The sequence below is a fragment of the Oncorhynchus mykiss genome, chromosome 22, assembly GCF_057628025.1.
Source record: "Oncorhynchus mykiss isolate SJ-2025 chromosome 22, ASM5762802v1, whole genome shotgun sequence".
Taxonomy (NCBI): domain Eukaryota; kingdom Metazoa; phylum Chordata; class Actinopteri; order Salmoniformes; family Salmonidae; genus Oncorhynchus; species Oncorhynchus mykiss.
Window position 1 is genome coordinate 49,947,447 of NC_143043.1, and position 27,877 is coordinate 49,975,323.

Genomic DNA, 27,877 nt, shown 5'->3' on the forward strand with positions numbered 1-27,877 from the left:
ACATCCTACGTCCTTACAAACCACATCCTACGTCCTTACAAACCACATCCTCTATCCTTACAAACCACATCCTCTATCCTCACAAACCACATCCTCTGTCCTTACAAACCACATCCTACGTCCTTACAAACCACATCCTCTGTCCTCACAAACCACATCCTCCGTCCTCACAAACCAGATCCTCTGTCCTCACAAACCACATCCTCTGTCATCACAAACCACATCCTCTGTCCTCACAAACCACATCCTCCATCCTCACAAACCACATCCTCTGTCCTCACAAACCACATCCTCTGTCCTTACAAACCACATCCTCTGTCCTCACAAACCACATCCTCTGTCCTCACAAACCAGATCCTCTGTCCTCACAAACCACATCCTGCGTCCTTACAAACCACATCCTCTATCCTCACAAACCACATCCTCTGTCCTCACAAACCACATCCTCTGTCCTTACAAACCACATCCTCTATCCTCACAAACCATATCCCTCAACTTGTTCTGTATGGTAAATATATCCCTCAACTTGTTCTATATGGTAAATATATCCCTCAACTTGTTCTATGTGGTAAATATATCCCTCAACGTGTTCTATGTAGTAAATATATCCCTCAACTTGTTATGTATGGTAAATATATCCCTCAACTTGTTCTACATGGTAAATATATCCCTCAACTTGTTCTGTATGGTAAAGAAATCCCTCAACTTGTTCTGTATGGTAAAGAAATCCCTCAACTTGTTCTATGTGGTAAAGACATACATTTTCCTTTAATCTATAGGTAAATGCTGGTCCCCTCGCATATGCCCGAGCTTTCCTCGATGATGCCAGCACCAAGAAGTACCCTGACAACAAGGTCAAACAACTTAAAGAGGTCTTCAGGTGAGTTGTTAAAGTACACATTGTAAAATAGGATAGGACTTGACAGGAATATACAAATGAAGTGGGTAAAACAGAATGAAAACATTATTAAAGGGGCCAGTGATCCATGACTATTTACAGTACATAGGGAAGCAGGCTCTAAGGTGCAAGGTAGAGTAACCTGGTAGTTGCCGTCTAGTGACCGTGACTAAAGTTCAGGGCAGGGTACTGGACAGGGGCCAGCTAATGGTGACTATTTAACAGTCTGATGGCCTTGAGATAGAAGCTGTTTTTCAGTCTCTCGGTCCCAACTTTGATGCACCTGTACCGACCTCGCCTTCTGGATGGTAGCGGGGTGAACAGGCCGTGGCTCAGCTGGCTGATTATGTATGACACTGGCCTTTTGTGGAGCAGGCAGTTTGTGGAGGCGTGTGGCCATGGCCTGGGCATCAACGAGCGGCTGATTAAAGAGGACCAGCAGGAGTACCATGACGAGATGAAGGCCAACTACAGAGACCTGGCCAGAGAGCTGTCCGCCATCATGCACGAGCCAGTAAGCATGAGTTCTCTAGTAGCGTAACAAACATTGGGATCCATTATGGTTTTGTTCATCAGCCGTTTTTGATTATTTGTACATTTTGAAAGAATCTGTTGTGTTTGTTTTGATTGCAATACTGGTAAAACAGTTTAATTGGAGTATTATTATGAAAGTAATAGTTATAATTAGTAGGGCATTGGGATTTCATAGTAATTGTATAAAATGTCATGCTATTGTGATATTTGATAACCCCCTTTTCCCTCTGTTTTTCCTTTGTGCTGACATGAGCAGATTGGATGGTAAAACATATTTGGCATGGACTTTATTACGTGTGATTCATTCTTACGAAGTTGTCTGAACGAATAATTTGTTCCTTTAACATAATCTTGAACACCCTCCGTCGCTCCCTTCCAGATCATTCCAGTGGAGGATGGCATGAAGAACGTTCTTCCAGACTCACTGCACATCTTCAACGTCATCAGTGGTACCCCCAGTGGTGCCACCATCGTGGGCCTGCCCAACTCCTCCTCTGTGGTGTGAGACCCACCGGATTGGCTGACTCCTGACCTCAACGCTCTGTGCCAGCGCTGCCATGAGTGGCCATTTCCTGCTTTTCTGTTCTCCTTATCATCAAGTTTGCTTTTGGCTAAACTGAGACAATATTGATGTTCTGTTAATTTTCTCTCACACCTTCTCTGGCTTGTCCAATGGGCCAGGACAAAGGACCGTGTTACACAGTTGTATAGAGTACAGTCACTCTGTGGAGGATGGGACCAGGGGCATTCATCCATGAGGATGGATGAACTAAAAGAATGCCACATGAACAGAGAGAAGGGGAGGGGGGGGGGGACTGGTGTAGCCTCCATCCTGACTGGGGTTCCTGTCTGTGGAGTGTTGGGGTTCCATGATGTATACAGTGGGAAGAAAAAGTATGTGAACCCTTTAGAATTACCTGGATTCCTGCACAAATTGGTCATACAATTTTATCTGATCTTCATCTAAGTCACAACAATAGACAAACACAGTCTGCTTAAACTAATAACACACAAACAATTATAATTTGTCATGTCTTTATTGAACACACCATGTAAACATTCACAGTGCAGGTTGGAGAAAGTATGTGAACCCTTGGATTTAATAACCTATGCCGCTCTGTACCATCACTCATTCATATATCTTTATGTACATATTCTTTATCCCTTTACACTTGTGTGTATACGTTAGTAGTTTTGGAATTGTTAGTTAGATTACTTGTTGGTTATTACTGCATTGTCGGAACTAGAAGCACAAGCATTTCGCTACACTCACATTAACATCTGCTAACCATGTGTATGTGACAAATACATTTGATTTTATTTGATTTAGAGGTTAACCCTCCTTTGGCAGCAATAACCTCAAACAGGTAGTTGTGGATCAGACAGGTAGTTGTGGATCAGACCTGTACAACGGTCAGGAGGAATTTTGGACCATTCCTCTTTATAAAACTGTTTCAGTTCCACAATATTCTTGGGATGTCTGGTGTGAACCGCTCTCTTGAGGTCATGCCACAGCATCAGGACTGACTGGGCCACTCCAGAAGGCATATTTTCTTCTGTTCAACCCATTCTGTTGATGATTTACTTCTGTCTATTGGGTTGATGTCCTGTTGCATCACCTTACTTCTGTTGAGCTTCATTTGGCAGACAGCTAGCCGTACATTCTATTGCAAAATGTCTTGATAAAGTTGGGAATTCATTTTTCCTTCGATGATAGCAGGCTGTCCAGGCCATGAGGCAACAAAGCAGCCCCAAATCATGATGCTCCCTCCACCATACTTTACAGTTGGGATGAGGTTTTGGTGATGGTGTGCTGTGCCTTTTTTTCTCCACACATAGTGTTGTGTGTTCCTTCCTTCCAAACAACACAACTTTATTTTAATCTGTCCACAGAATATTTTTCCAGTAGCGCTGTGGAACATCCAGGTGCTCTTTTGCAAACTTCAGATGTGCAGCAATGTTTTTTTTGGACAGCAGTGGCTTCTTCCATGGTGTCCTCCCATGAACACCATTCTTGTTTAGTGTTTTATGTATTGTAGATCATAGACTCGTCAACAGAGATGTTAGCATGTTCCAGAGATTTCTGTAAGTCTTTAGAGCTGGCACTCTAGGATTCTTCTTAACCTCATTGAGCATTCTGCTCTGTGCTCTTGCAGTCATCTTTGCAGGACGCCCACTCCTAGGGAGAGTAGCAACAGTGCCGAACTTTCTCCATTTATAGACAATTTGTCTTACCATGGACTGATGAACGTCAAGGCCTTTAGAGATACTTTTGTAACCCTTTCCAGCTTTATGCAAGTTGACAAATCTTAATCTTATGTCTTCTGCGATCTCTTTTGTTTGAGGCATGGGACACATCGGGCAATGCTTCTTGTGAATAGAAAACTCAAATTGTGTGAGTGTTTTTATAGGGCAAGGCAGCTCTAATCAACATCTCCAATCTAGTCTCATTGATTTGACTCCAGGTTAGCTGAGTCCTGACTTCAATTAGCTTTTGGGGAAGTCATTAGCCTAGGGGGGTTCACATACTTTTTCCAACTTACACTGTGAATGTTTAAATTATGTATTCAATATAGACAAGAAAAACACAATAATTTGTGTGTTATTCGTTTAAGCACAGTGTGTCTATTGTTGTGACTTAGATGAAAATCAGATCAAATTTGATGTCAAATGTATGCAGAAATCCATTTAATTCAAAAGGGTTCACCTACTTTTTCTTGCTACTGTATATGACATCACTGGTAGTGTTTCCTGTGGAGCCGTCCCCATAGGGATCCTTAAATCGACAGAAATGTGCATGTGATGTCACTAGCCCTCAACAGCTTTCTGTCGTTTCTGTCGTCTCATTTTGATCTCTGTTTGTTTCGATCATTTGTCTTCTGCTCTGAACTCTTCAAGTGATTTTCTTTGTGTTGATGTCTTGACGAACATTATAAACCAGGTGGTTTGAGCCCTGAATGCTGATTGGCTGAAAGCTGTGGTATATCAGACCATTTACCACGGCTATTTAAAAATATATATATACGTTAGTAACCAGTTTATAATATCAATAAGGCACCTCAGTGGTATATGGCCAATATAGCACGGCTAATGGCTGTATCCAGGCACTCAGTGTTTGCGTCGTACATAAGAACAGCCCTTAGCCGAGGGAATATTGGCCATAAACTAGTCCCCTGAGGTGCCTTATTGCTTAAACATATGCTGCATACATTGGCATTCATCTCTCTGTACATGTACACGAAGACGTGTTATATTTCTACAAAGCTGCAATTTATTGGAAAAATAGCCTCCTATGAAAAAGTTAGCAGTCAACCTTAATCATTTAAATGTCTTAGAATGGGATTTTTTTATTTTATATTTAAAGCCATTGCGTATAAGTATATTCCAAGCTGTTTATTCATGTAAATAAAAAAGGAGTGCAATATTTGTATTTTGCAAGGTACAGTGTCTTGCTGTGTTGGGTTCAATAATACATTGTAAAGATTATGTTCATCCTTCTTTTCAAAGCAATTCTAGTGTTTATTCACAGACCTACCATTTTGAGTGTTTATTCAAATATTTAAAGAAATCGTTTTATATTTGGGAAGCAATGGGTTTTTAATTTTTATTTAACAGAAAGTCACTTTTCTGCTGTAAACAGAAATGTTCTCTAATGCTTTTTCTTTTCAATAAAATTCACTCATTCCTCTTCACTTCTACCTTGGGATTTCCTAATCAACTTTGTTTGTTTATTGTCCAATAATTGTACAACCGCCCTAGAAATGGAATGTTTGGTTCTAAACCATATTGATGGGATTAGAGAAACTAGTTGACTGTTTGGTTCTAAACCATATTGATGGGATTAGAGAAGCTAGTTGACTGTTTGGTTCTAAACCATATTGATGGGATTAGAGAAGCTAGTTGACTGTTTGGTTCTAAACCATATTGATGGGATTAGAGAAGCTAGTTGAATGTTTGGTTCTAAACCATATTGATGGGATTAGAGAAGCTAGTTGACTGTTTGGTTCTAAACCATATTGATGGGATTAGAGAAGCTAGTTGAATGTTTGGTTCTAAACCATATTGATGGGATTAGAGAAGCTAGTTAACTGTTTGGTTCTAAACCGTATTGATGGGATTAGAGAAGCTAGTTGACTGTTTGGTTCTAAACCGTATTGATGGGATTAGAGAAGCTAGTTGACTGTTTGGTTCTAAACCGTATTGATGGGATTAGAGAAGCTAGTTGACTGTTTGGTTCTAAACCATATTGATGGGATTAGAGAAGCTAGTTGACTGTTTGGTTCTAAACCATATTGATGGGATTAGAGAAGCTAGTTGACTGTTTGGTTCTAAACCATATTGATGGGATTAGAGAAGCTAGTTGACTGTTTGGTTCTAAACCATATTGATGGGATTAGAGAAGCTAGTTGACTCTTTGGTTCTAAACCATATTGATGGGATTAGAGAAGCTAGTTGACTGTTTGGTTCTAAACCATATTGATGGGATTAGAGAAGCTAGTTGACTGTTTGGTTCTAAACCATATTGATGGGAGTATAGGTCAAACACATAAATGTAATCCTAATCTTATTTTATCTGCAGGACGTGGAAACAGCACAGAATACTTCCTTTATGGCCCCCACCTCCTTCAATCACGAGGCCCTAAATGGAACAATAAAACATAATTGGTATGACATGTTACATTGAGAGTTTACAGCTGTTTGCCCTGGTGTCATGTGGCTGCCGTGTTGACTTTCCTCTGGCCTTGTGTCGTTCACAACTTTTGCAGACATTATGACCAACCCATCAAGGTCATGCATGTAGTTTTCAATGAACTCCTCAGCCTCAACCACCTCCACCTCCGCCCCACGACTTCTTTTGATATTGCTCTCTCTCTCTCTTCTTCATATAAAAAGATACTTGTCAAGAATTCTATTCTGGAAGAATAGAACAAATACAGCCTATCATTTCACTCCTCTACCTTTACCTCACCCTTGTCCTTTACCTTATAAACCACCTCTACCTCCCCCACAATCATATTTTTCTTCAATTACCAAGTTGGGGTTAGTGGGGCCCCTCAACAGTCTTTGTTTTAAACGGGCCACCAAATTGCTAAGTCCCCTGCAGTAGGCCTATCGAGAGCACTCTCTCTGAGGTGAATTAACTCAGACTGCTGAAGTGATGTATTGCGAGCGCTCTCAGACTTGTCTGTCAACCAAAAGCTATTGTAATGTTTTACAACACATACAAGTCCATTGTAATGACGTGTCATAAATCCTAGACAAATATATATATATATATTTAAACTTTTTTCATCAGTCACTGAGACTTAAACTACCTCTTTCTCTCCAATATGTTTCTTCTCACAACAAGTGTATTTCTGAGGGGAAGACACAGGGGTAGCTGATTGGCAGATAATTAAGATATTCATATATTCAAAACCCATACCAGGAAGTTTAGTAATAAGAGACAACTCAAGTCATATCAACTGATATCAATCAACAATTCAGCTTTATTAAACATAGATAGACATATTTATTAAAGTTTTATTAAACACACTACATCATTGTTGTCAACTCCTTGCCTTCTGGGACATCATGGTAACAGGACACAATGCAACTATACAGACTGAAAGTTGGGAGTGAGAGAGAGATGCAATCCATTACCAGCATAACTGTAGTTTGTGTATTTTAAAACCTGAAACTAATAATCCTATCTCATTCGTTAGCTAGTTGACGCAGTTTACATATAGCATTGTATATACGTCAATATTTGTCAGTCAATCGGAGCTGGCTGAATTTCTACAGTGACTCCCGACAGTATCTAGCTAGCTACTTTGCCGCTTTGGACGCGGTAGGCAATCTCCTCGGACGCGGTATGCAGTCTCCTCGGACGCGGCGGTGGAAGCGTTGCTGAGAGCCCATTGGCTATCGAGCGGCCAATGGCGTGGGTCTTGATTGCTTGGACGCTTCCATGGAGGAATATTCCGGTTCGCTGCGCACCGCTGTAGTTTTCCTGAAGTGTTTCCCTAATGTCAGAATGACAGCTATCAAAATGGCGGAGGGCAATAGAGAAAAGTGATGAGGACGGGGCAACAAATGCGACAACTATCCTCAATTTATTATATTATTCTCATTGTTCATCGGATATTCTCGAAAACATTTAAGGTTTGGTGAGACTTGTGCAGAGCCTAGTTTGTTCTTCTGTTGAAGATTTAGCTAGCTAACGTTAGCTAGTTTGCTATCTGCGGAAGAGGCACAACTTCCAAGACATTGCAGCTAAAAAATAAAATAAAAAAGCAATGTTTTTGAGCTGATTTCGTGATAGTTGGGGACTTTGTGTAAATCAGGCATTATAATTCCAATAACGCAAGGTATCATTAGCTGGACATAAACAGCTTTGCACTCTCCTCCGATTTGGGCTAGCTACAGTAACTCATTTAGCTAGCAAACAAAGTGGCGTCAACTGACTACGAATTTAGCTGATTGTTTATTTTATGACGACATGGCTCGTTCCCCGGTTCAGAGTGGCATTCCAGGGATGCAGGTAAGATTTTTTGTCTTAGTTAATCAAGTAGTCGGTCTCCCTCAATTTCTTTGCAATACTTTAGCAAACTTGTTAGCCAGCTAACCTTAACGAAACTGACTCGATTACGTGATCAGTAAGTCGACTTTATTTATGATCACATCCTCACTAGCTGTGTTAGTTTATTAGTTAACGTTAACTAGCCACTTAGCTAGCCAACTATGGAAAGACACAAGGTATTGGATTCTTTGCACCAGAAAAAGGCCCACTGATGAGACCAATCTATTGAGCCATATGTATGTTTAGCAGAGATGTGGCCAGATTGGCCCCATGTGGTGCAGTCTGTCTCTGACAGTCCTGTAGACTGGATGGCAAAGTTAAGCATCTGTTTTACAATATATAAACTATTTAGCATGTTGCTAGAACAATAAGTGTTTGCCATTTAAGCCAAATACTGAGCTACAACTGAAATGCTTTCCCTGTAGTGTTACACAAATGCACATTAATTGTTTGTGTTTACTCAGAAAGGCAATACATTTTAAGCACGACTCAATGGCTCAACCACTAAACGCATTTTATTCAACAAGGAAACATGAAAGCAAAACAGCAACATGTTTTGAGGTAGTGGAAAGTCATCTTTCCTCTTAAACATTCTTGACATTTTTCAGTGCAGGCAGTCAGCAAGAAAGCTGCCTGGACATGACTTATCTTGTAAGAAAACTAGGTCTCTAGGTCATTCCCCATTCTGACAATGGACATATGACTGTCATTCTCATGGGGCACTACCACGAGATAGCCTTGAGCTGCATGAATAGAGCCATGTTTCACCACTGTACTGTCCTCTCCTGAATGGTGGCAACATGGTTCATTCAGGCTTGGCCTGGGTAGAGCTGACCCACAGGGAGAAGTGGAGTGTGTGTATATGGGGCGGGAGGGGATGAGCCTCAGGGTGCAGACTGACTGCATTGGACCACGCAATCTGGTGGTGCAGCTGGGAGAGGATCAAACTCATGCTTTTTATAGGGATGTTTTAGCAGTGGTGATAAACCTGACTGTGGAGGCTCCCACCCAGCATGTGGAGCCTGTAGTCACAGTGCCCAGTGTTGTTTTTCCCCATTGAGGTCAGTCTCAATAGGATGATTTTTCACCTGGATGACTGCTCTGCGGTTGTGACAGGCTTTATTCTTCTTCACCCCCCTTTCAACTCATGTCAAGATATTAGTAGTCTCTTTGCCTCTTTTTAATGGAGCAGATGTACAACATTCTCCAGGGGTTGTTATGACAACAATAGGCTAGCTGTTCAGCATTGTTTTTATGGTAAATTAAACTGTAATTCTAGTTCAAGCAAATCAAGTTCCTCTCTCTTTCCAGAATGCCCCATAATGGGTATCAAATTGCGATTTTTAGAGTATAGGGATATGAAATCTTTATGCCTGTAGTGAAATTAATTGGACATTGTTCACCTATAAAACAAAGTATTTTCACTAGGAAATGTTCCTTCACACTATTTCTGTTATGCAGCATAATAGACCGTTCCATAATTTGTGACAAAAGTGCTTCAGGCAGTTAATCGTTGCAGTGCAGGAAGTGAATTGTAATGTCAAGCGTGAAGAGGACCATCCCCTCCTTTGTAGACCACAGGGGGGAAAAGAGGGCCTGTCTGAGGGGAGGGGGTGTTGTGTTCCTGCTCCAAGCTATTCTCCATCTTTATGGAGGAGGCCTTGGTTCTATTCTTTTACTGTCCGTATTGATGTTTAGATTTTTCGAACTCCAAGGGATTTTCTCACTTTATCATATCGGGATTTTCTTGTCAGGTTGAGCTGCTTCACAATTTCCCACTTTACTGGCCAAAGTACAAAATCCCAGTAGATTGTCCCAGTAGGGGCGGCAGGTAGCCTGGCGTTGGGCCAGTAACCGAAAGGTTGCTTGATCAAATCCTTGAGCTGACAAGATAAAAAATATGTTGTTCTGCCCCTAAGCAAGGCAGTTAACCCACTGTTCCCCGGGCGCCAATGACGTGGATGTATATTAAGGCAGCCCCCCCGCACCTCTTTGATTGATGGTTGGGTTAAATGTGGAAGACACAATTCAGTTGAATGCATTGTTGTACAACTGACTAGGTATCCCCCTTTCCCTACATAGTAGGTATCCAGCCCAGCCCGCCTCCACTGCTGAAAAACATCCTAAGGGAAACACTGATTGCCTAACTTAAAGAAACATAGGCCTATTTGACAAAAATGGATAAAGGCAAGTGACCAAAGAGTCACTATTGCAGGGCAGAAAGTGTGAAAGACTGCTTTGTTTGTCAATAAGGCCGAACTAAAGCCATCGGATTAGTGGTGTTGTTCACCTATTGGTTGTTACGGGTGTTTAGAATGAATTCCTCAAGCTGCTTGAGTTTCTCAGGGGTATAATGATGATATTATTGGTTTCAGCTTTGGGAATCCAAAGCTGTGCCCCCCCCTACACCAGAATCCTTTGTATTATAGCGTTCTGTGATTGGCCCAGGGAAGCATTAATAACTGAACAGAGCCTTAATAGTCTTACCATGTTGCAGAGTATGTAAACCTTCATCCATTGAGAATTTACAATAGTTACTCAATGTTTTTGAAAAATCTTTCCAGCTCACTTACTTTTGATAACCACTCAGCGTGAAAGCGAAAAATGTCATGCTCTGATCCAGTGGAAACGTCATAAAATAGGCCTACCTGATAACTTCTTATCAGTGCTTGACTTGGGCTGAAATAGGTTTCGGTACTCATTTTGGGTGCTGGTACTGTTTACAGTGCATTCAGAAAGTATTCAGACCCCTTGACTTTTTCCACATTTTTTTACATTACAGCCTTATTCTGAAATGGATTCAATTGTTTTTTCCCCCCTCAATCTACAAACAATAATAACATAGCCAAAACTTTTTTTGTCTATACAAAATAAAAATAAATGGAAATATCACATTTACATAGGTATTCAGACCCTTTACTCAGTACTTTGTTGAAGCACCTTTGGCAGCAGTTACAGCCTCGAGTTTTCTTGGGTATGATGCTACAAGCTTGACACACCTGTATTTGGGGAGTTTCTAAAATGTCGGAAGAAACCCACAACTGGCGACCATGTTGGCGTGCATGCGCCCGGCCTACAACAGGTGTCACTAGAGCGCGATGGGACAAGGACATCCCTGCCGGCCAAACCCTCCCTTAACCCGGACGATGCTGGGCCAGTTGTACGCTGCCTCATGGGTCACCAGGCTACAATGTTTTTCTTGTTGGTTTTTGTTGCTTTATGTAGGCTATTTTTTTTTTTTACGTAGTAAAATAAAGTTACTTTTGTAGGTTTTGTCGTTTTCATATAGATTTGGATATAATTTTGATGAACCACATGACAATGATTTTAAGATACGAAGTCGTTATTATACATTTAAATGAAACGGTTTCACGAAAATGTGCATATGAAAACCAAAACAGGCACGCATATCAGTAAAAATTGTAAGATAAATTGGCATGGTTGCCGACTCCTCGTGTAGGCTATTATCGGCAACTTCAGGGGAGTAATGGCAGAATCTGCGAAAGCCAGCAGGAGTGGGAGGAGAAAAGTTGGGTCAGGTTAAGATTTTTTTTCTTCTGCTTATCTAGATCTCTTGAGGCATATTTCATCAAACCGTAATGTTTTTTAAAGTATCAGACAAACTCTTCCTAATAGTTGATTTTATTAAAACACATAGGGTGTGTCTATATATATATATGGACAAATACACCCCCCAAAAAAATTCTACCAACATACTACTCGAAAGTACTGATGACTTTCGGTCGACCAAGATTTTTGTTGTTGGGGACAGCTCTAGTCTGAACACTTAAAATGTTTTTTTTAAATTACATGTATTTTTTAAATTGTAGATTTGGTAGTCTGGATTTTATACTGAGGAAGGTGAGCTGTTGTGTGAACATTATCTCTAGCACAAGGGGAAGTTCATTTGGTTATACAGGAAGCAGATGTTCATAGGATATATAAAACAAATATCAGTCAACAAAGCCACTGGCCCAGATAACATCAGCAACCATGTTCTGAAATCCTGTCACAAGGTATTGCTGGCTGTTCAATCGCTCACTGAGGGAACACGCAGTACCAGCTCTGTGGAAATCAGCCTTCGTATGCCCAGCCTGTTAACAGTTTCATTTTTGAAAATGTCTCACCACCCTAATAACTATAAACACAACCCCTCACTATTGTCATTGGTTGCACGAATTGCGCTGTTTGTCTACATAACCCGTTCAAGCATTCATGACATTACCCTGAAGAAGGCACAGTGATGCTGCAACATTGGTGGTTTACCCAATACAACTGTGAGCTTGTATATAAAGGGTCCAACTCTCTTTTATAGCGTACCGTTAGTCAGCACCTCTACTAACTTTTTATATTTTTTTGGGGGGGGTGGATGTGCCAGCTCATGCTTTTTATTGGACAATTATTAAAACCAGACAGGCTACAATCATAGAATAAAAACCTATGCTTAATCTCTTGATCGCATGGTCCTTCTTTACCTGTGATTTGAATGTTGCTCTGCTGTCCTTACCACAGCCTTGTTTCTCTCCTTCCCTCAGAACTTTAGAGCCGATCCGGAGGAGCTGTTCACCAAGCTGGAGAGGATAGGGAAAGGCTCTTTTGGAGAGGTGTTCAAAGGCGTTGACAATCGGACTCAGAAAGTAGTGGCCATTAAGATAATTGACCTCGAGGAGGCTGAGGATGAAATCGAAGACATCCAACAGGAAATAACAGTCCTCAGCCAGTGTGACAGTCCCTTCGTTACCAGGTATTATGGATCATATTTGAAGGTAAGTTGACCAAACCTCGTTATTTCAACATGCTGTGAAAAAAGGATTTTGGCTGAATAGTCCATCCACAAATTGTGGGAAAGCATTGTTCTCTCTTTCTACATCCCCCCCCCCCCCCCCCTCTCTCTCTATTTGTGTGACAGTTGTGGTGTCAGTTCAAGTGTTGCTGCCAGTGGTGGTATGTGTAACAATTGCAGGCAACTGTATGTGGGTCAATAAATCATTCATATGGTTAATGGGACAAGGCTCTCATTAATTGTGCCTGAGCATTAGGCCTATATGCCATAGGATTGGTACTGGTGATGGTGAGCAGAACACAGGCATGCATTACTTCATTATCCTATATGTCCTACAATGTACTGCATGTCATGCGAGGACAGTAATACTATTAAAAAAAAACAATTAAGCATTCATGAGGATCCCGTGTTGACTTGTTCGTGAGGGATTTCATCATTTCCTGGTCCTTGGTTGCTGTGAACTAGAGGTTTGAAATGAATCTGGAGTAGGCGGAGTACTCCAGGTCTATATGTGATAGGGCTTAAGTGGCTCTTAGAGAGCATGTAGTGTGTTAGTGGCAGTACTTAATAAGTAAAAATCCTTTAAAGTACTACTTAAGCTGTTTTTTGGGCTATCTGTACTTAACTATTTCTATTTTTGCCTGCTTTTGCTTCACTATATTCCTAAAGAAAATAATGTGCTTTTTACTCTGTACATTTTCCCTGACACCCAAAAGTACTTGTTATATTTTGAATGCGTAGCAGGACAGGACAATGGTCCAATTCACATATTTAGTAAGAGAACATACCTGATCATCCCTACTGCCTCTGATCTGGTAGACTCACTAAACACACATGCTTCATTTGTAAATGATGTCTGACTGTTGGAGCGTGCTCCTGGCTATCCATAAATAAATAAAACTTCTGTCTGGTTTAATTAATATAAGCATATATTAATTTTATGCTTTTAATACTTAAATATATTTTTGCAATTACATTTACTTTTGATACTTAAGTATATTAAAACCCAAATACTTTTAGACTTTTACTAAAGTACTGTTTTACTGGGTGACTTGCACTTTTACTCAAGTCATTTTCTATTAAGGTATCGTTACTTTTACTCAAGTATGAGAATTGGGTACTTTTTCCAATTACTGGTTAAGGGTTTTACCTGAGGTCAGTGGTGAGAGTGCCAGCTAGCTGTTGGCTCCAGTCGTACTGACAGATGGAGGCTAGTGTTGTGTGCGTGTCTAAAAGTGGGGCAAGCAGGCAACAGGTGCTACTCCAGCCCTCGGAGCGCTGGTTCGTATAGCTCAGACCCAACATCTGCCCTCCCAGAGACAGCAACAGCCTGGCTCTGACCACACTCTGTTCAGCCAGACAATCAGCCTGTAGCCTGCAGCACGATCAGGCCAAGTCTAGGTGAATACACATACTGATGTTATGCAGTCTCTGAAAACGGTAGCCGAATCGTATAGCATTTCAAATGCTTGTTTCTACGGCTTGTGCTCACTTTTTATATTTGATGTAAAAAAATAAAAATAAACATGTAATGCTGCCCTCCCTGATGGTATATGGTATAACGTCCCTAGCCTTGACTGTCAACGGTTAACCACCGAAAATACTTTTTACCGGTCATGCTTATCGGTTCATTTGCATAATTTAGTGGAATTAAATTCTGGACACCAATTTAACAAATCTTGTCAGTCATAAAATAGGAAGTGTCTTGATCGACCGGAATTATTATTATTTTTGCGGAAATAGTCATATAGAGTTAGAAAGTAGCTTTCGTATCTCAACTATATGGCTGTCTCTAGTCAGTCAGCCACGAGCAAACTAGAGCGGAGACTCGTTGCTAGGTAACCCGCAGGGAGCAGTAGAGCAGTGGGAGAGGGAGGAGCACCACAAAGCAGCTAACAGAAAAGCAACCAAAAAAGGAGTTCCAGGAAGATTGCTGACGGGATTTTATCTTGCTCCGTGTAAACGTAACTTTTATCCCTCTCAAACTTACTTAAATGTAACACCTCGATTTATAGTTAACACGAGAACGGTCAGCAAACCGCTAATTTGATCTAATTTGATCAATCATCTCCTTTGTCTTGATCACGTAGAGGGAGAGGTTGTTGTCCTGGCACAACACGGCCAGGTTGCTGACCACTTCCCTATAGGCTGTCTCGTTGTTTGTGATCAGGCCTACCACTGTTGTGTCATCGGCAAACTTGATGATGGTGTTGTGCCTGGCCATGCAGTCATGAGTGAACAAGGAGCACAGGAGAGGACTGAGCACGCACCCCTGAGGGGCCCCCATGTTGAGGATCAGTGTGGCGGATTTGTTACCTACCCATACCACCTGGGGCGGCCCGTCAAGAAGTCCAGGATCCAGTTGCAGAGGGAGGTGTTTAGTCCCAGGGTCCTTAGCTTAGTGATGATCTTTGAGGGCACTATGGTGTTCAATGCTAAGCTGTAGTCAGTGAATAGCATTCTCACACAGGTGTTCATTTTGTCTAGGTGGGAAAGGGCAGTTTTGCGTGCAATTGAGTACATCATCTGTGGATCTGTTGGGGGGGGGTATGCAAATTGGAGTGGGTCTAGGGTTTCTGGGATGATGGTATCGATGTGAGCCATGACGAGCCTTTCAAAGCACTTCATGGCTACAGATGTGTAGTCATTTAGGCAGGTTATCTTAGTGTTCTTGGGCACAGGGACTATGGTGGTCTGCTTGAAACATGTAGGTATTACAGACTCAGTCAGGGACAGGTTGAAAATGTCAGTGAAGACACTTGCCAGTTGGTCAGCGCATGCTTGGAGTACACGTCCTGGTAATCCATCTGACCCTGCGGCCTTGTGAATGTTGACGTGTTTAAAGGTCTTACTCACATCGGCTACAGAGAGCGTTATCACAGTCGTCTGGAACAGCTAATGCTTCAGTGTTGCTTGCCTCGAAGCGAGCATAGAAGTAATTTAGCTCATCTGGTAGGCTTGTGTCACTGGGCAGCTCGTGGCTGTGCTTCCCTTTTTGTATTCTGTAATAATTTGCAAGCCCTGCCACATCCGACAAGCGTCGGAGCCGGTGTAGTACGATTCAGTCTTAGTCCTGTATTGATACTTTGCCTGTTTGATGGTTCGTCGGAGGGCATAGCAGGACTGATGGAAAACTATATTTCTGGCAACAACAACAACCATAAGGTCCATGTTTGACAATTATTTTACAACACACAATTGAACGTCAGTATGTCTTAAATCTCTTTAATTTTATTAGGAAAAATGTTCATACACATCAATGTACGAAGGGAAAAAAACTCCCTTTTTATTTATTTTTATCTGATTTGGAAAACAATTTAGAATAATTAAAACACAAAACAAAATGTCTAAAATGTATTCGCTACATGTCTGTATTTAAATGGATATTAATGTGGATTTGTATTTTATTTTAATTTTTTTCTTTCTTTGTGTAACCCTGTTGTTCTGTTCTGTTCTGTTTTGCATGTTACTGTTGAATAAAAAATATTTACCAACAACAACAAAAAAAAAAAAAAAAATATATATATATATATATATATATATATATATATATATATATATATATATATATATATATATATATATATATATATATATATATATATATATATATATATATATATATATATATATATATATATATATATATATATATATATATATATATATATAAATATAAATAAAAAAAAAGTAGAGGTCGACCGATTATGATTTTTCAACACCGATACCGATTATTGGAGGACCAAAAAAAGACAAATAATGTTTTATTTATTTGTAATAATGACAATTACAACAATACTGAATGAACACTTTTAACTTAATATAATACATAAATAAAATCAATTTAGCCTCAAATAAATAATGAAACATGTTCAATTTGGTTTAAATAATGCAAAAACAAAGTGTTGGAGAAGAAAGTAAAAGTGCAATATGTGCCATGTAAGAATGCTAACGTTTAAGTTCCTTGCTCAGAACATGAGAACATATGGTTATTCCTTTGAACACGAGTCTTCAATATTCCCAGGTAAGAAGTTATAGGTTGTAGTTGTTATTATAGGAATTACAGGACTATTTCTCTCTATACCATTTGTATTTCATTAACCTTTGACTATTGGATATTCTTATAGGCACTTTAGTATTGCCAGTGTAACAGTATAGCTTCCGTCCCTCTCCTCGCTCCTACCTGGGCTTGAACCAGGAACACATTGACAACAGCCACCCTCGAAGTAGTAGTTACATTGCACAACCTTAAATGTTATGTCATAATTATGTAAAATTCTGGCAAATTAGGCAGCCCAAACTGTTGCATATACACTGACTCTGCGTGCAATGAACGCAAGAGAAGTGACACAATTTCACCTGGTTAATATTGCCTGCTAACCTGGATTTATTTTAGCTAAATATGCAGGTTTAAAAATATATACTTCTGTGTATTAATTTTAAGAAAGGCATTGGTGTTTATGGTTAGGTACACATTGGAGCAAGGACAGTCCTTTTTCGCAAATACGCACCGCATCGATTTATATGCAACACAGGACACGCTAGATAAACTAGTAATATCATCAACCATGTGTAGTTAACTAGTGATAATGGTTGATTGATTGTTTTTTTATAAGATAAGTTTAATGCTAGCTAGCAACTTACTGCATTCGCGTAACAGGCAGGCTCCTCGTGGAGTGCAATGTAATCAGGTGGTTAGAGAGTTGGACTAGTTAACTGTAAGGTTGCAAGATTGAATCCCTGAGCTGACAAGGTAAAAATCTGTTGTTCTGCCCCTGAACAAGGCAGTTAACCCACCGTTCCTAGGCCGTCATTGAAAATAAGAATGCGTTCTTAACTGACTTGCCTAGTTAAATAAAGATTTAATAAAGGTGTAAAAAAAAATATATATAAAAATATATGTATATATATTTTTTTTTTATCGACCAAAGCGGTGTCCAAAAATACCGATTTCCGATTGTTATGAAAACTTGAAATCGGCCCAAATTAATCGGCCATTCCGATTTAATCGGTCGACCTCTAATAAAAAAGCAACCAAAAAATGTTTACAAGAATTTCAGTTCTACTGGTTTTCATATCAACTTTCTTTCGTTGTCCAGAAGTCAAAAGCACAATACTTGTCATATTAGCAACCCATCCTAGTTGTTGCATATATTTAGGTTAGTTTCTAACTAAGATGTTCATCTCTGTCACATGAAAGGGCTCGCATCAGATGCGTCTTAGAACAGTTAGTGTTTTCCTACAAATTGCAATTTGGCCAATGTTTGAAAATGTATGAATTCCATTCTCTGCTTCATTAGTTCATGTTCTATAATCTGCATCCCACTGCTGGCTTGCTTCTGAAGCTAAGCAGGGTTGGTCCCTGGATGGGAGACCAGATGCTACTGGAAGTGGTGTTGGAGGGCCAGTAGGAGGCACCCTTTCCTCTGGTCGAAAAAAAAAAAATCCCAATGCCCCAGGGCAGTGATTGGGGACATTGCCCTGTGTAGGGTGCCATCTTTCGGATGGGACGTTAAATGGGTGTCTTGACTCTCTGTGGTCACTAAAGATCCCATTGCACTTATCAAAAGAGTAGGGTTGTTAACCCCGGTGTCCTTGCTAAATTCCATCACGGTCACCTAATCATCCCCAGCTTACAATTGGCTCATTCATCCCCCTCTCCCCTGTAACTATTCCCCAGGTTGTTGCTGTAAATGATAATGTGTTCTCAGTCAACTTACCTGGTAAAATAAGGATTAAATAAAAGAAAATGATAGGCTCGCTATTGTCGCATGTCCATTCCTTCAATGCATAGTATTTTCTGCTGGTCACATTTTACCGTTTGGAACGAATTTAACCTTTTGTTAACCGGTGAATTTGCTCAATTGCAATTTGTGGGAAAACACTAAAGTTAGAAGCATAGTCGATAACAAAATTGACCAAAATTTGCATCCCAAGTCAAAGCCATATCAAAATTGGTTACGCAGACTGACTTTAAATCTCTCCAATAATTCCTGGTAAAACCGTTATACAATAAGAACCATTAGAGAGAGGAGAAGATATTAGTGTCAGTCAGTGATGAATTAGAACTTGCCCAACAGAATACAATTTCCTATGTAATTACTCAGTCATAGGCCTAGTCTTTCTAAAAAAAAAAATTTAAAAAAAAGGTGAAATGTGCTCTTTTACACATGACGCCGGCACCTCAGGCAGGTTTATCTAGTCTGTCTGGCCACAGGCCTCAGTCTGCAGCTCATACTTACTCATCCACACACCACTGGCCTACATGATTACCTGTCTACGAGGGGAAATTCACAGCCGCAGCAGACAGTCATGCACAGCCATTTATAACAGAAAATGCTCACTCGGGCAGAATCGCCTTATGTTGCAGTCAACAAAGGTTGCAATTTGGTTCATTTTATATATTTTTCAGAAACGCTAAATGACCAAATGTATGTGGACACCTGCTTATTGAACATCTCATTCCAAAATCATGGGCATTAATATGGAGTTGACGGCCGTAACAGCCCCTACTCTTCTGTGAAGGCTTTCCACTAGATGTTGTACATGACCAACTCTGCGGAGTTGGTCATGTAGAATTTGTGCCTGATCATAGCTGTTTCTTATGACCCTCGTTTGAGTGCATAGGCTACTTTATAAACTCTTGGGTGTTGTTCACCACAGGGTATTGTTCACCACAGTGCCTGGTGAAACTCAACACGCCTTGCACAGTCTTCACATTTTTATGCCTTAAAAGGAAATCTAGATTTGTTTTTACTGATCTACACAATCTGCTCCATGTTATAAAAGTGAGAAAAAAATGTACATTTTCCAAATCAATGAAAAATGAAGATGTATTGATTTGTGAATGTCTTCACCTTAGTTAATACACATTTGGCAGCCATCACAGCTGTGAATCATTTTTAATACGTGTCTACCGACCTTCAAATTTGTTCAAGTTCAGTAAATTTGGTTGGGCAGAAATATTTAAAACTCGTCTCTGATTTTCAAGCAGATTTAAGTCAGAACTGAGACTGAATCATTCAGAAACACTCGACATCTCTTGAAAAGCCGTTCTTTGGCTTTAAAATGTGTGTAAATACCCCAGGGTGAAAAGAGGAGTTTTCTTCCATGTTAACAGCACCGTGCGGGGCCCATTAATTCTGCTCCACATACTGTTGCATTATGGTTTACATATGAAATGCTCTGTCTGATCCCATACTGAGGATAAGAGCTGGTTAGTAGGCTATGGCAAGCTGCTGAAGAGATTCAGGCCAGGGAGGCTGGGAAGGAGAGATTCAGGCCAGGGAGGATGAAAATGTATGCACTCACTACTGTAAGTCACTCTTGATAAGAGCGTCTGCTAAATTACACCATTTTTTTATGTGCTGCATTATTGAACTGCACTTGTCCCGGGCGTCGCTAGGCGGTTGTTCCCCGGGCGTCGCTAGGCGGTTGTTCCCCGGGCGTCGCTAGGCGGTTGTTCCCCGGGCGTCGCTAGGCGGTTGTTCCCCGGGCGTCGCTAGGCGGTTGTTCCCCGGGCGTCGCTAGGCGGTTGTTCCCCGGGCGTCGCTAGGCGGTTGTTCCCCGGGCGTCGCTAGGCGGTTGTTTTCCAGGCGTCGCTAGGCGGTTGTTTTCCAGGCTTCGCTAGGCGGTTGTTTTCCAGGCGTCGCTAGGCGGTTGTTCCCCGGGCGTCGCTAGGCGGTTGTTTTCCAGGCGTCGCTAGGCGGTTGTTTTCCAGGCGTCGCTAGGCGGTTGTTCCCCGGGCGTCGCTAGGCGGTTGTTCCCCGGGCGTCGCTAGGCGGTTGTTCCCCGGGCGTCGCTAGGCGGTTGTTCCCCGGGCGTCGCTAGGCGGTTGTTCCCCGGGCGTCGCTAGGCGGTTGTTCCCCGGGCGTCGCTAGGCGGTTGTTTTCCAGGCGTCGCTAGGCGGTTGTTCCCCGGGCGTCGCTAGGCGGTTGTTTTCCAGGCGTCGCTAGGCGGTTGTTTTCCAGGCGTCGCTAGGCGGTTGTTCCCCGGGCGTCGCTAGGCGGTTGTTTTCCAGGCGTCGCTAGGCGGTTGTTTTCCAGGCGTCGCTAGGCGGTTGTTTTCCAGGCGTCGCTAGGCGGTTGTTCCCCGGGCGTCGCTAGGCGGTTGTTCCCCGGGCGTCGCTAGGCGGTTGTTCCCCGGGCGTCGCTAGGCGGTTGTTCCCCGGGCGTCGCTAGGCGGTTGTTCCCCGGGCGTCGCTAGGCGGTTGTTCCCCGGGCGTCGCTAGGCGGTTGTTCCCCGGGCGTCGCTAGGCGGTTGTTTTCCAGGCGTCGCTAGGCGGTTGTTCCCCGGGCGTCGCTAGGCGGTTGTTTTCCAGGCGTCGCTAGGCGGTTGTTGCGTCAGACCTTAAGTGACCTAACTTTCCACCATTTGATATGATCCCTGATGCAGCCAGATGTGCTGTGATTGACTCCCCTCCTCAAGGCTCACCGGGAGAAGAGATTGCTGAAGTGCTTAGCTTAAGCTTCTCATTTAATATTAATTATTATGAAAGTATTAAATGAGAGGTTAACTGTCTTCATCTTATATTTAATTTCCCCTTCCACTCTATTCCAATGTGATGCAGAATTATAACAGCACATGTTGATCTGTTTTAATAAAGACTCATCACGATTTACGATTAAAACATTCTCTCTTTTTAATTTCAGGATGCGAAATTATGGATTATTATGGAATATTTAGGAGGAGGATCAGCTCTGGATTTAGTAAGTTTCTCTACAGTATATTAAACTCCTCAGTAAGATGGCATTGATGTAACACAGGCCTAACGCAAAAGGCGTCTTCACATTTCCATCGCGGTTCAGTAGGACACTTTATTCCAGCCTGCTTTCTCTTTTAGTTGGAGCCCGGTGCCTTGGACGAAACCCAGATTGCCACTATTCTCAGAGAGATCCTGAGGGGACTTGAGTACCTGCACTCTGAAAAGAAAATCCACCGAGATATTAAAGGTACTGTTCAGAACCCACTATGGCCATACAGTGCGGCATGAACACCCAACTGACTGGCCACCATGGTAAATCTCATAGTTTGTGTTATTGCCCCCCAGCCGCTAACGTGTTGCTATCGGAGCAAGGAGACGTGAAGCTGGCAGACTTTGGAGTGGCGGGGCAGTTGACGGACACCCAGATAAAGAGGAACACGTTCGTGGGCACTCCGTTCTGGATGGCACCTGAAGTCATAAAACAGTCTGCGTACGACTCAAAGGTCAGAAATACCACAAGCTCTCTTTCAGGTGCTAGGTTGTCTCTTTCAGGTTCTAGGTTGTCTCTTTCAGGTTCTAAGTTGTCTCTTTCAGGTTCTAGGTTGTCTCTTTCAGGTTCTAGGTTGTCTCTTTCAGGTGCTAGGTTGTCTCTTTCAGGTTCTAGGTTGTCTCTTTCAGGATCTAGGTTGTCTCTTTCAGGATCTAGGTTGCCTCTTTCAGGATCTAGGTTGCCTCTTTCAGGATCTAGGTTGCCTCTTTCAGGATCTAGGTTGCCTCTTTCAGGATCTAGGTTGCCTCTTTCAGGATCTAGGTTGCCTCTTTCAGGATCTAGGTTGCCTCTTTCAGGATCTAGGTTGCCTCTTTCAGGATCTAGGTTGTCTCTTTCAGGATCTAGGTTTGTCTCTTTTAGGATCTAGGTTTGTCTCTTTCAGGATCTAGGTTTGTCTCTTTCAGGATCTAGGTTTGTCTCTTTCAGGATCTAGGTTTGTCTCTTTCAGGATCTAGGTTTGTCTCTTTCAGGTTCTAGGTTGTCTCTTTCAGGATCTAGGTTGTCTCTTTCAGGTTCTAGGTTAAGATGGCATATCTGTTCATAGGTTCGTGCAAGTGTTATAATGTGTCATAGGCAATGTGTGGAATTGTCAACAAAATGTTTAATGCAAACTTTGTTTTCATAGTGGGGATCCTAATAAATCAAATAGTGTCCAATAAACTTTGTTTTTTCCCCTGGCTGAATTGTTCTGCTGAGTAGAGGCATAGCAGAGGTAGCTTCAGCTCTGTAACCTGCTGTGATCACACTACAGCCAGGGCACAGCACTGCACACAGATAGAAAATATCACCAGACACATTAGGAACGACCACAACATATGAATCACCATGCGGCAAACCAGAGCCACCACAGTCTCACACTGGGTTGACGGTAGTTCCTTAAATGGCCTACTACAGGATCAGGTTGTCTGTCTGTCTGGCGAAATATAAAATGGCTCCCTCATCTCTTGAATAGAAATCTCAAGTGTTATTATCACTTTCATTCTGTGAATCATGCTGTCTGTATATCCTTTGCATCACAAACCTTCCCTATTGATATTTGCTATGAGGTTTTGAAGTCCGTTGTGGAAGTGTGATGAATTTGTTCTAAAAAATCTTTCAAGTGTCTTCTTTTAATTTTTTTTATCGTTGTGTCGCAGGCGGACATCTGGTCGCTAGGTATAACAGCCATAGAGCTAGCCAAAGGAGAGCCACCCTACTCAGAGCTTCACCCTATGAAGGTCTTATTCGTCATCCCAAAGAACAACCCGCCCACCCTGGAAGGAAACTACTGCAAACCCCTCAAAGAATTCATAGAAGCCTGTTTGAACAAAGAGCCCAGCTTTGTAAGTGGTGTTTGGGGAGCAATTGAGCTCAAATGGGCATTTCGTTAATTAGCGGCTAAGCGGCGTTTGAGCCAGTAACCCGAAAGGTCGCTGGTTCGAATCCCCAAACCCGACTAGGTGAAAAATCTGTCTGTTGCCCTTGAGCAAGGCACTTCTATTGCTCCTGTAAGTTGCTCTGGATAAGAGCAACTGCTAAATTACAAAAAAAATGTAGAAAGTCAACCCTCTGTACATTTAGAAAACACATCCAATGTTTACACTTGTTTGACTCGATGCTCCTCCTCCTCAGAGGCCAACTGCCAAAGAGCTGCTGAAACACAAGCTGATCATCCGGCACGCCAAGAAGACGTCCTACCTTTCAGAGCTGGTGGAGAAGTACAAGAAGTGGAAAGCAGAGCAGTCTCGGGAGGACTCCAGCGACGACGAGTCGGACTTGTAAGTCGTCATCATTTGACCCGTTAAAGTCCTTTTAATGTTATTTAGCCGATCGTGGTCATTCGTTCCTCGGGCAATTCACACACACACACACACACACACACACACACACACACACACACACACACACACACACACAAGTGGTTGTTAACCAGATTGTTTATTGGGACAGTTTACTAATATGCTTCAGACTGTGCTTCCATGTGAGGTTGTCTAAAAGGTTGTCTTTGTCTTGTCAGTGAGGAGGATGGCCAGGCGTCTGGAGTGAACGACTCTGGGAACGATGACTGGATCTTCAACACCATCAGGGAGAAGGACCCCAAGAAGTTCCTGAATGGTGCCGCCCAGTTTGATGAGCTGGAGAGGAACAAGGTAAAGATGGCAGAGAAACATGCGTCTTAGTTTATCATGGTTATCCTCAACCCAAATTCTGATTTAAGCTGAGTGTATATTCATACCATTGTGTGTGTTTATACCATTGTGTATATTTATACCATATTATAAACCGGGTGGTTTGAGCCCTGAATGATGATTGGCTGAAAGCCATGTTATATCAGACCGTATACCATGGGTATGACAAACATTTTTTTTTTTACTGTTCTAATTATGTTGGTAACCATTTTATAATTGCAATAAGGCACCTCCGGGGTTTGTGGTATATGGCCAATATACCACGGCTAAGGACTGTGTCCAGGCACTCTGCATTGCGTCTTGCCTAAGAACAGCCCTTAGCCGTGGTATATTGGCCATATACCACACCCCCTCTGCCCTGGTAATTATACCAGGGCATTCTAGAGCACTTATTATTTCCCTATAATGCACGGTAGAATTCAATGGCTATAGTTAATTTTTACATGTTTCGTTTGATCTACTTTTGAAAGCAGAAGTCAAATTTAAAACATTGGCATTGTTGGAATTCTAAATGTGTTGATTTTCAGGTTGTCATTGGATTTGGGGTGGAAAAAATGGGGTCCCTGGAAACTCTGCAGGGGAAAAAATGGGTACCATAGTGTATTTTATACCATGGTGTATACTCGTACCATGGTATGTACTCGTACCATGGTATGTACTCGTACCATGGTATGTACTCGTACCATGGTATGTACAGTATTTATCCCGTAGTGTACACTGAGTGTACAAAACACCTTACTAATACTGAGTTTGCCCTCAGACTAGCCTTAATTCGTCGGGCATGGACTCTACAAGGTGTCAAAAGCATTCCACAGGGATGCTGGCCCATGTTTACTCCAATGCTTCCACAGGGATGCTGGCCCATGTTGACTCCAATGCTTCCCACAGTTGTCAAGTTGTCTGGATGTCTTTTGGGTGGTGGCACATTCGAGGTACACACGAGGAAACTGTTGAGTGTGAAAAACCAAGCAGCATTGCAGTTTTTGACACAAACCGGTGCGCCTGGCACCTGCTACCATACCCCGGTCAAATGCATTTAAATATTTTGTCTTGCCCATTCATCCTCTGAATCCTTCTCTCGGGGCTTAAAAATCCTTATTTAACCTGTCTCTGCTTCATCTACACTAATTTGAAGTGGATTTAAACAAGTCCCATCATTAAGGGATCATAGCTTTCACGTGGTCAGTCTGTCGTGGAAGAGCAGCTGTTTTTTAAAATGTTTTGTATATACTTAGTATATATTTATACCATAGTCTATATATTTATACCATAGTGTGTATATTCATACCATAGTCTATATATTTATACCATAGTGTGTATATTCATACCATAGTCTATATATTTATACCATAGTGTGTGTATTCATACCATAGTCTATATATTTATACCATAGTGTGTGTATTCATACCATAGTCTATATATTTATACCATAGTGTGTATTCATACCATAGTCTATATATTTATACCATAGTGTGTGTATTCATACCATAGTCTATAAATTTCTACCATAGTCTATATATTTATACCATAGTCTATATATTTATACCATAGTGTGTGTATTCATACCATAGACTATATATTTATACCATAGTCTATATATTTATACCATAGTCTATATATTTATACCATAGTGTGTGTATTCATACCATAGACTATATATTTATACCATAGTCTATATATTTATACCATAGTCTATATATTTATACCATAGTCTATATATTTATACCATAGTCTATATATTTATACCATAGTCTATATATTTATACCATAGTGTGTGTATTCATACCATAGTCTATATATTTATACCATAGTCTATATATTTATACCATAGTCTATATATTTATACCATAGTGTGTGTATTCATACCATAGACTATATATTTATACCATAGTCTATATATTTATACCATAGTCTATATATTTATACCATAGTGTGTGTATTCAAACCACATGCTTTCTCCCGTCAGCTTTCATAAACATCCGGATCTAACCGAACACAGTTGTTCAGGAGGTGGTTTCTGGGCATTCTCTGTTTTAATAAGCTGACGTTCACTCTTCAGCTGTTTTTCAGCTCTTGCACTGAGCCATCAGTATGATTTTTAAATGTTATACTTTCTTTATCAGGTGCAAGACAATCCAAAAAGGCCTCTGTCACAGAGCTGGTGCACTATCATTTCACCTTTGTTTGCTGAGGTAAGAATGTATTTGAGCTCATTTTAACTATATCTTCTGAAGTTACTATTTCTCTTTTTATCTCAAGATAATAATGGTGAATCTCAGTCAAGTTGAATGATTCCGGGTCAAACTGTTCTGATATATCTGTTGACCTTATTGAAGTTACAGCTGCACACTTTAAGATTTTATTCAACTAGGCAAGTCAGTTAAGAAGAAATTTTTACTTACAATGACGGCCTACACCGGCCAAACCCGGACGACGCTGGGCCAATTGTGCACCGCCCCTATGGGACTCCCAATCACAGCCGGTTGTGATACAGCCTGGATTCGAACTATGGTGTCTGTAGCACTCTAGCACTGAGATGCAGTGCCTTAGACCGCTGCGCCACTTGGGAGCCAAAATCATCATCCAGTAAACCGTCTCTCCTTCCCTTACAGTTAAAAGAGAACCAGGTTGAGGCAACCAATGGCAAGCCAGAGGCTGTGGACGAGCTGAGGGAGGCCGTTTTCATGTCAGAGGAGTCCTATCCTGGTATCTCTGACGCCCTGGTGTCTGAACTAGTGCACAGACTACAGAGGTAATGGCATCAACACCTCCCGTGATTTGATGACAGCTCATAGTATTGTAAATTGATTCCAACATTAGGGTGCAGACCTATAAGTCTAGTGTTGTTTCTCACACCTCCATCCCAAGCTAAATCTTCCCATTGTTCATCCTTTTGCTCCTGCAGGTTTTCTCTACCCAGGGCCTCATCCTCCCAGTGACACCCCCCACCCACCCCCCCATCCCACCCCTACAGTAGCAGCAGCAGTCTGTCAGTCCATGGCCTCTGACATCAACAGCCAAGATGAAGTCTCCCAGGAAGTTCTCCATCACTCATTCATTCACCTAAAGCAAAGCCTCAGCCCACTTTTTTTAAATCTCTACTTAAGGTATATTGTCACTTTGCGGCCAGTCACGGACGGGCCTGTTGGTCAGCTGCCACTTTGACTGACAACTGCTGTAAGACCTTTTGGGCTCAATACCTCCGACATGAACGCAGGTCCATTGATTCAAACATTTTGGTGTGGCTTATTCCTAAAAGGTCCTGAAGCCTTTCAGGGAGGATCTAACTTTCGTGTGTGTGTGTGTGTGTGTGTGTGTGCATGCATGTGAGCATCTCCTTTGAGATCCTGTGAAACGTGCGGTGGAGATTGAAGCATTCTTTTCAAAACTCAGGTATCCTGCTTTTCAGTGGATGGGGGTCCTCTGGGAGAATTAAGAGATCTGTTGGGTGGCTGTACAAACTTGTAAATAGGCACATTTTTACAAATATTGAGAAATAATGGAGTGTACACAAAGGAATCTCTGTGTAGAAGTGGCCAAATGCTTCTGTACATATATTCTGTTAGAAAGGGTCAATGTTTAAAGAGACATGTAAATGGTCATAACTGAGATTGCTTTGCCTTTATTACTTGCTCTTTTGTATTTCAGTCATGGATTCCCTCTTGTTTTAATACATTA

At 41.6% G+C, this 27,877-nt stretch overlaps 2 protein-coding genes across 13 annotated transcripts in view; both read left to right on the forward strand.

The window, feature by feature from the left end:
• Positions 1 to 5,127, forward strand: part of LOC110502169 (dedicator of cytokinesis protein 9) — a 173,917-nt gene extending 168,790 nt beyond the window's left edge. For 11 of the 12 annotated variants that reach the window (XM_090216283.1, XM_090216293.1, XM_090216284.1 and 8 more), the window contains exons 51-53: positions 780 to 880; positions 1,274 to 1,412; positions 1,812 to 5,127. In XM_090216283.1, the coding sequence (XP_090072409.1) occupies positions 780 to 880; positions 1,274 to 1,412; positions 1,812 to 1,937 (366 nt within the window). In that variant the 3' untranslated portion in view covers positions 1,938 to 5,127. The remainder of the gene's footprint in view (positions 1 to 779; positions 881 to 1,273; positions 1,413 to 1,811) is intronic. The other variant, XM_090216292.1, reaches the window with a different exon arrangement.
• A 1,888-nt stretch (positions 5,128 to 7,015) lies between these two features.
• LOC110501911 (serine/threonine-protein kinase 24) lies at positions 7,016 to 27,804 on the forward strand. Its single transcript, XM_021579783.3, has 11 exons — positions 7,016 to 7,955; positions 12,530 to 12,760; positions 21,429 to 21,485; positions 21,620 to 21,728; positions 21,827 to 21,984; positions 23,168 to 23,353; positions 23,643 to 23,788; positions 24,028 to 24,160; positions 26,323 to 26,391; positions 26,812 to 26,951; positions 27,105 to 27,804. Exons 1-11 carry the CDS (start codon positions 7,914 to 7,916, stop codon positions 27,136 to 27,138), a joined length of 1,305 nt encoding a protein of 434 aa, XP_021435458.2. The 5' UTR covers positions 7,016 to 7,913; the 3' UTR covers positions 27,139 to 27,804.
• The last annotated feature ends 73 nt before the right edge of the window (positions 27,805 to 27,877 follow it).

What these genes read in the sequence shown, in the direction of transcription:
- LOC110501911 (XM_021579783.3), top strand. Translation starts at nt 7,914, where the DNA reads ATGGCTCGTTCCCCGGTTCAGAGTGGCATTCCAGGGATGCAG. An exon ending in GAGGATCAGCTCTGGATTTA is followed by an intron (nt 21,486 to 21,619) that starts GTAAGTTTCTCT and finishes TTTCTCTTTTAG; the next exon opens with TTGGAGCCCGGTGCCTTGGA. An exon ending in AGCGACGACGAGTCGGACTT is followed by an intron (nt 23,789 to 24,027) that starts GTAAGTCGTCAT and finishes TTGTCTTGTCAG; the next exon opens with TGAGGAGGATGGCCAGGCGT.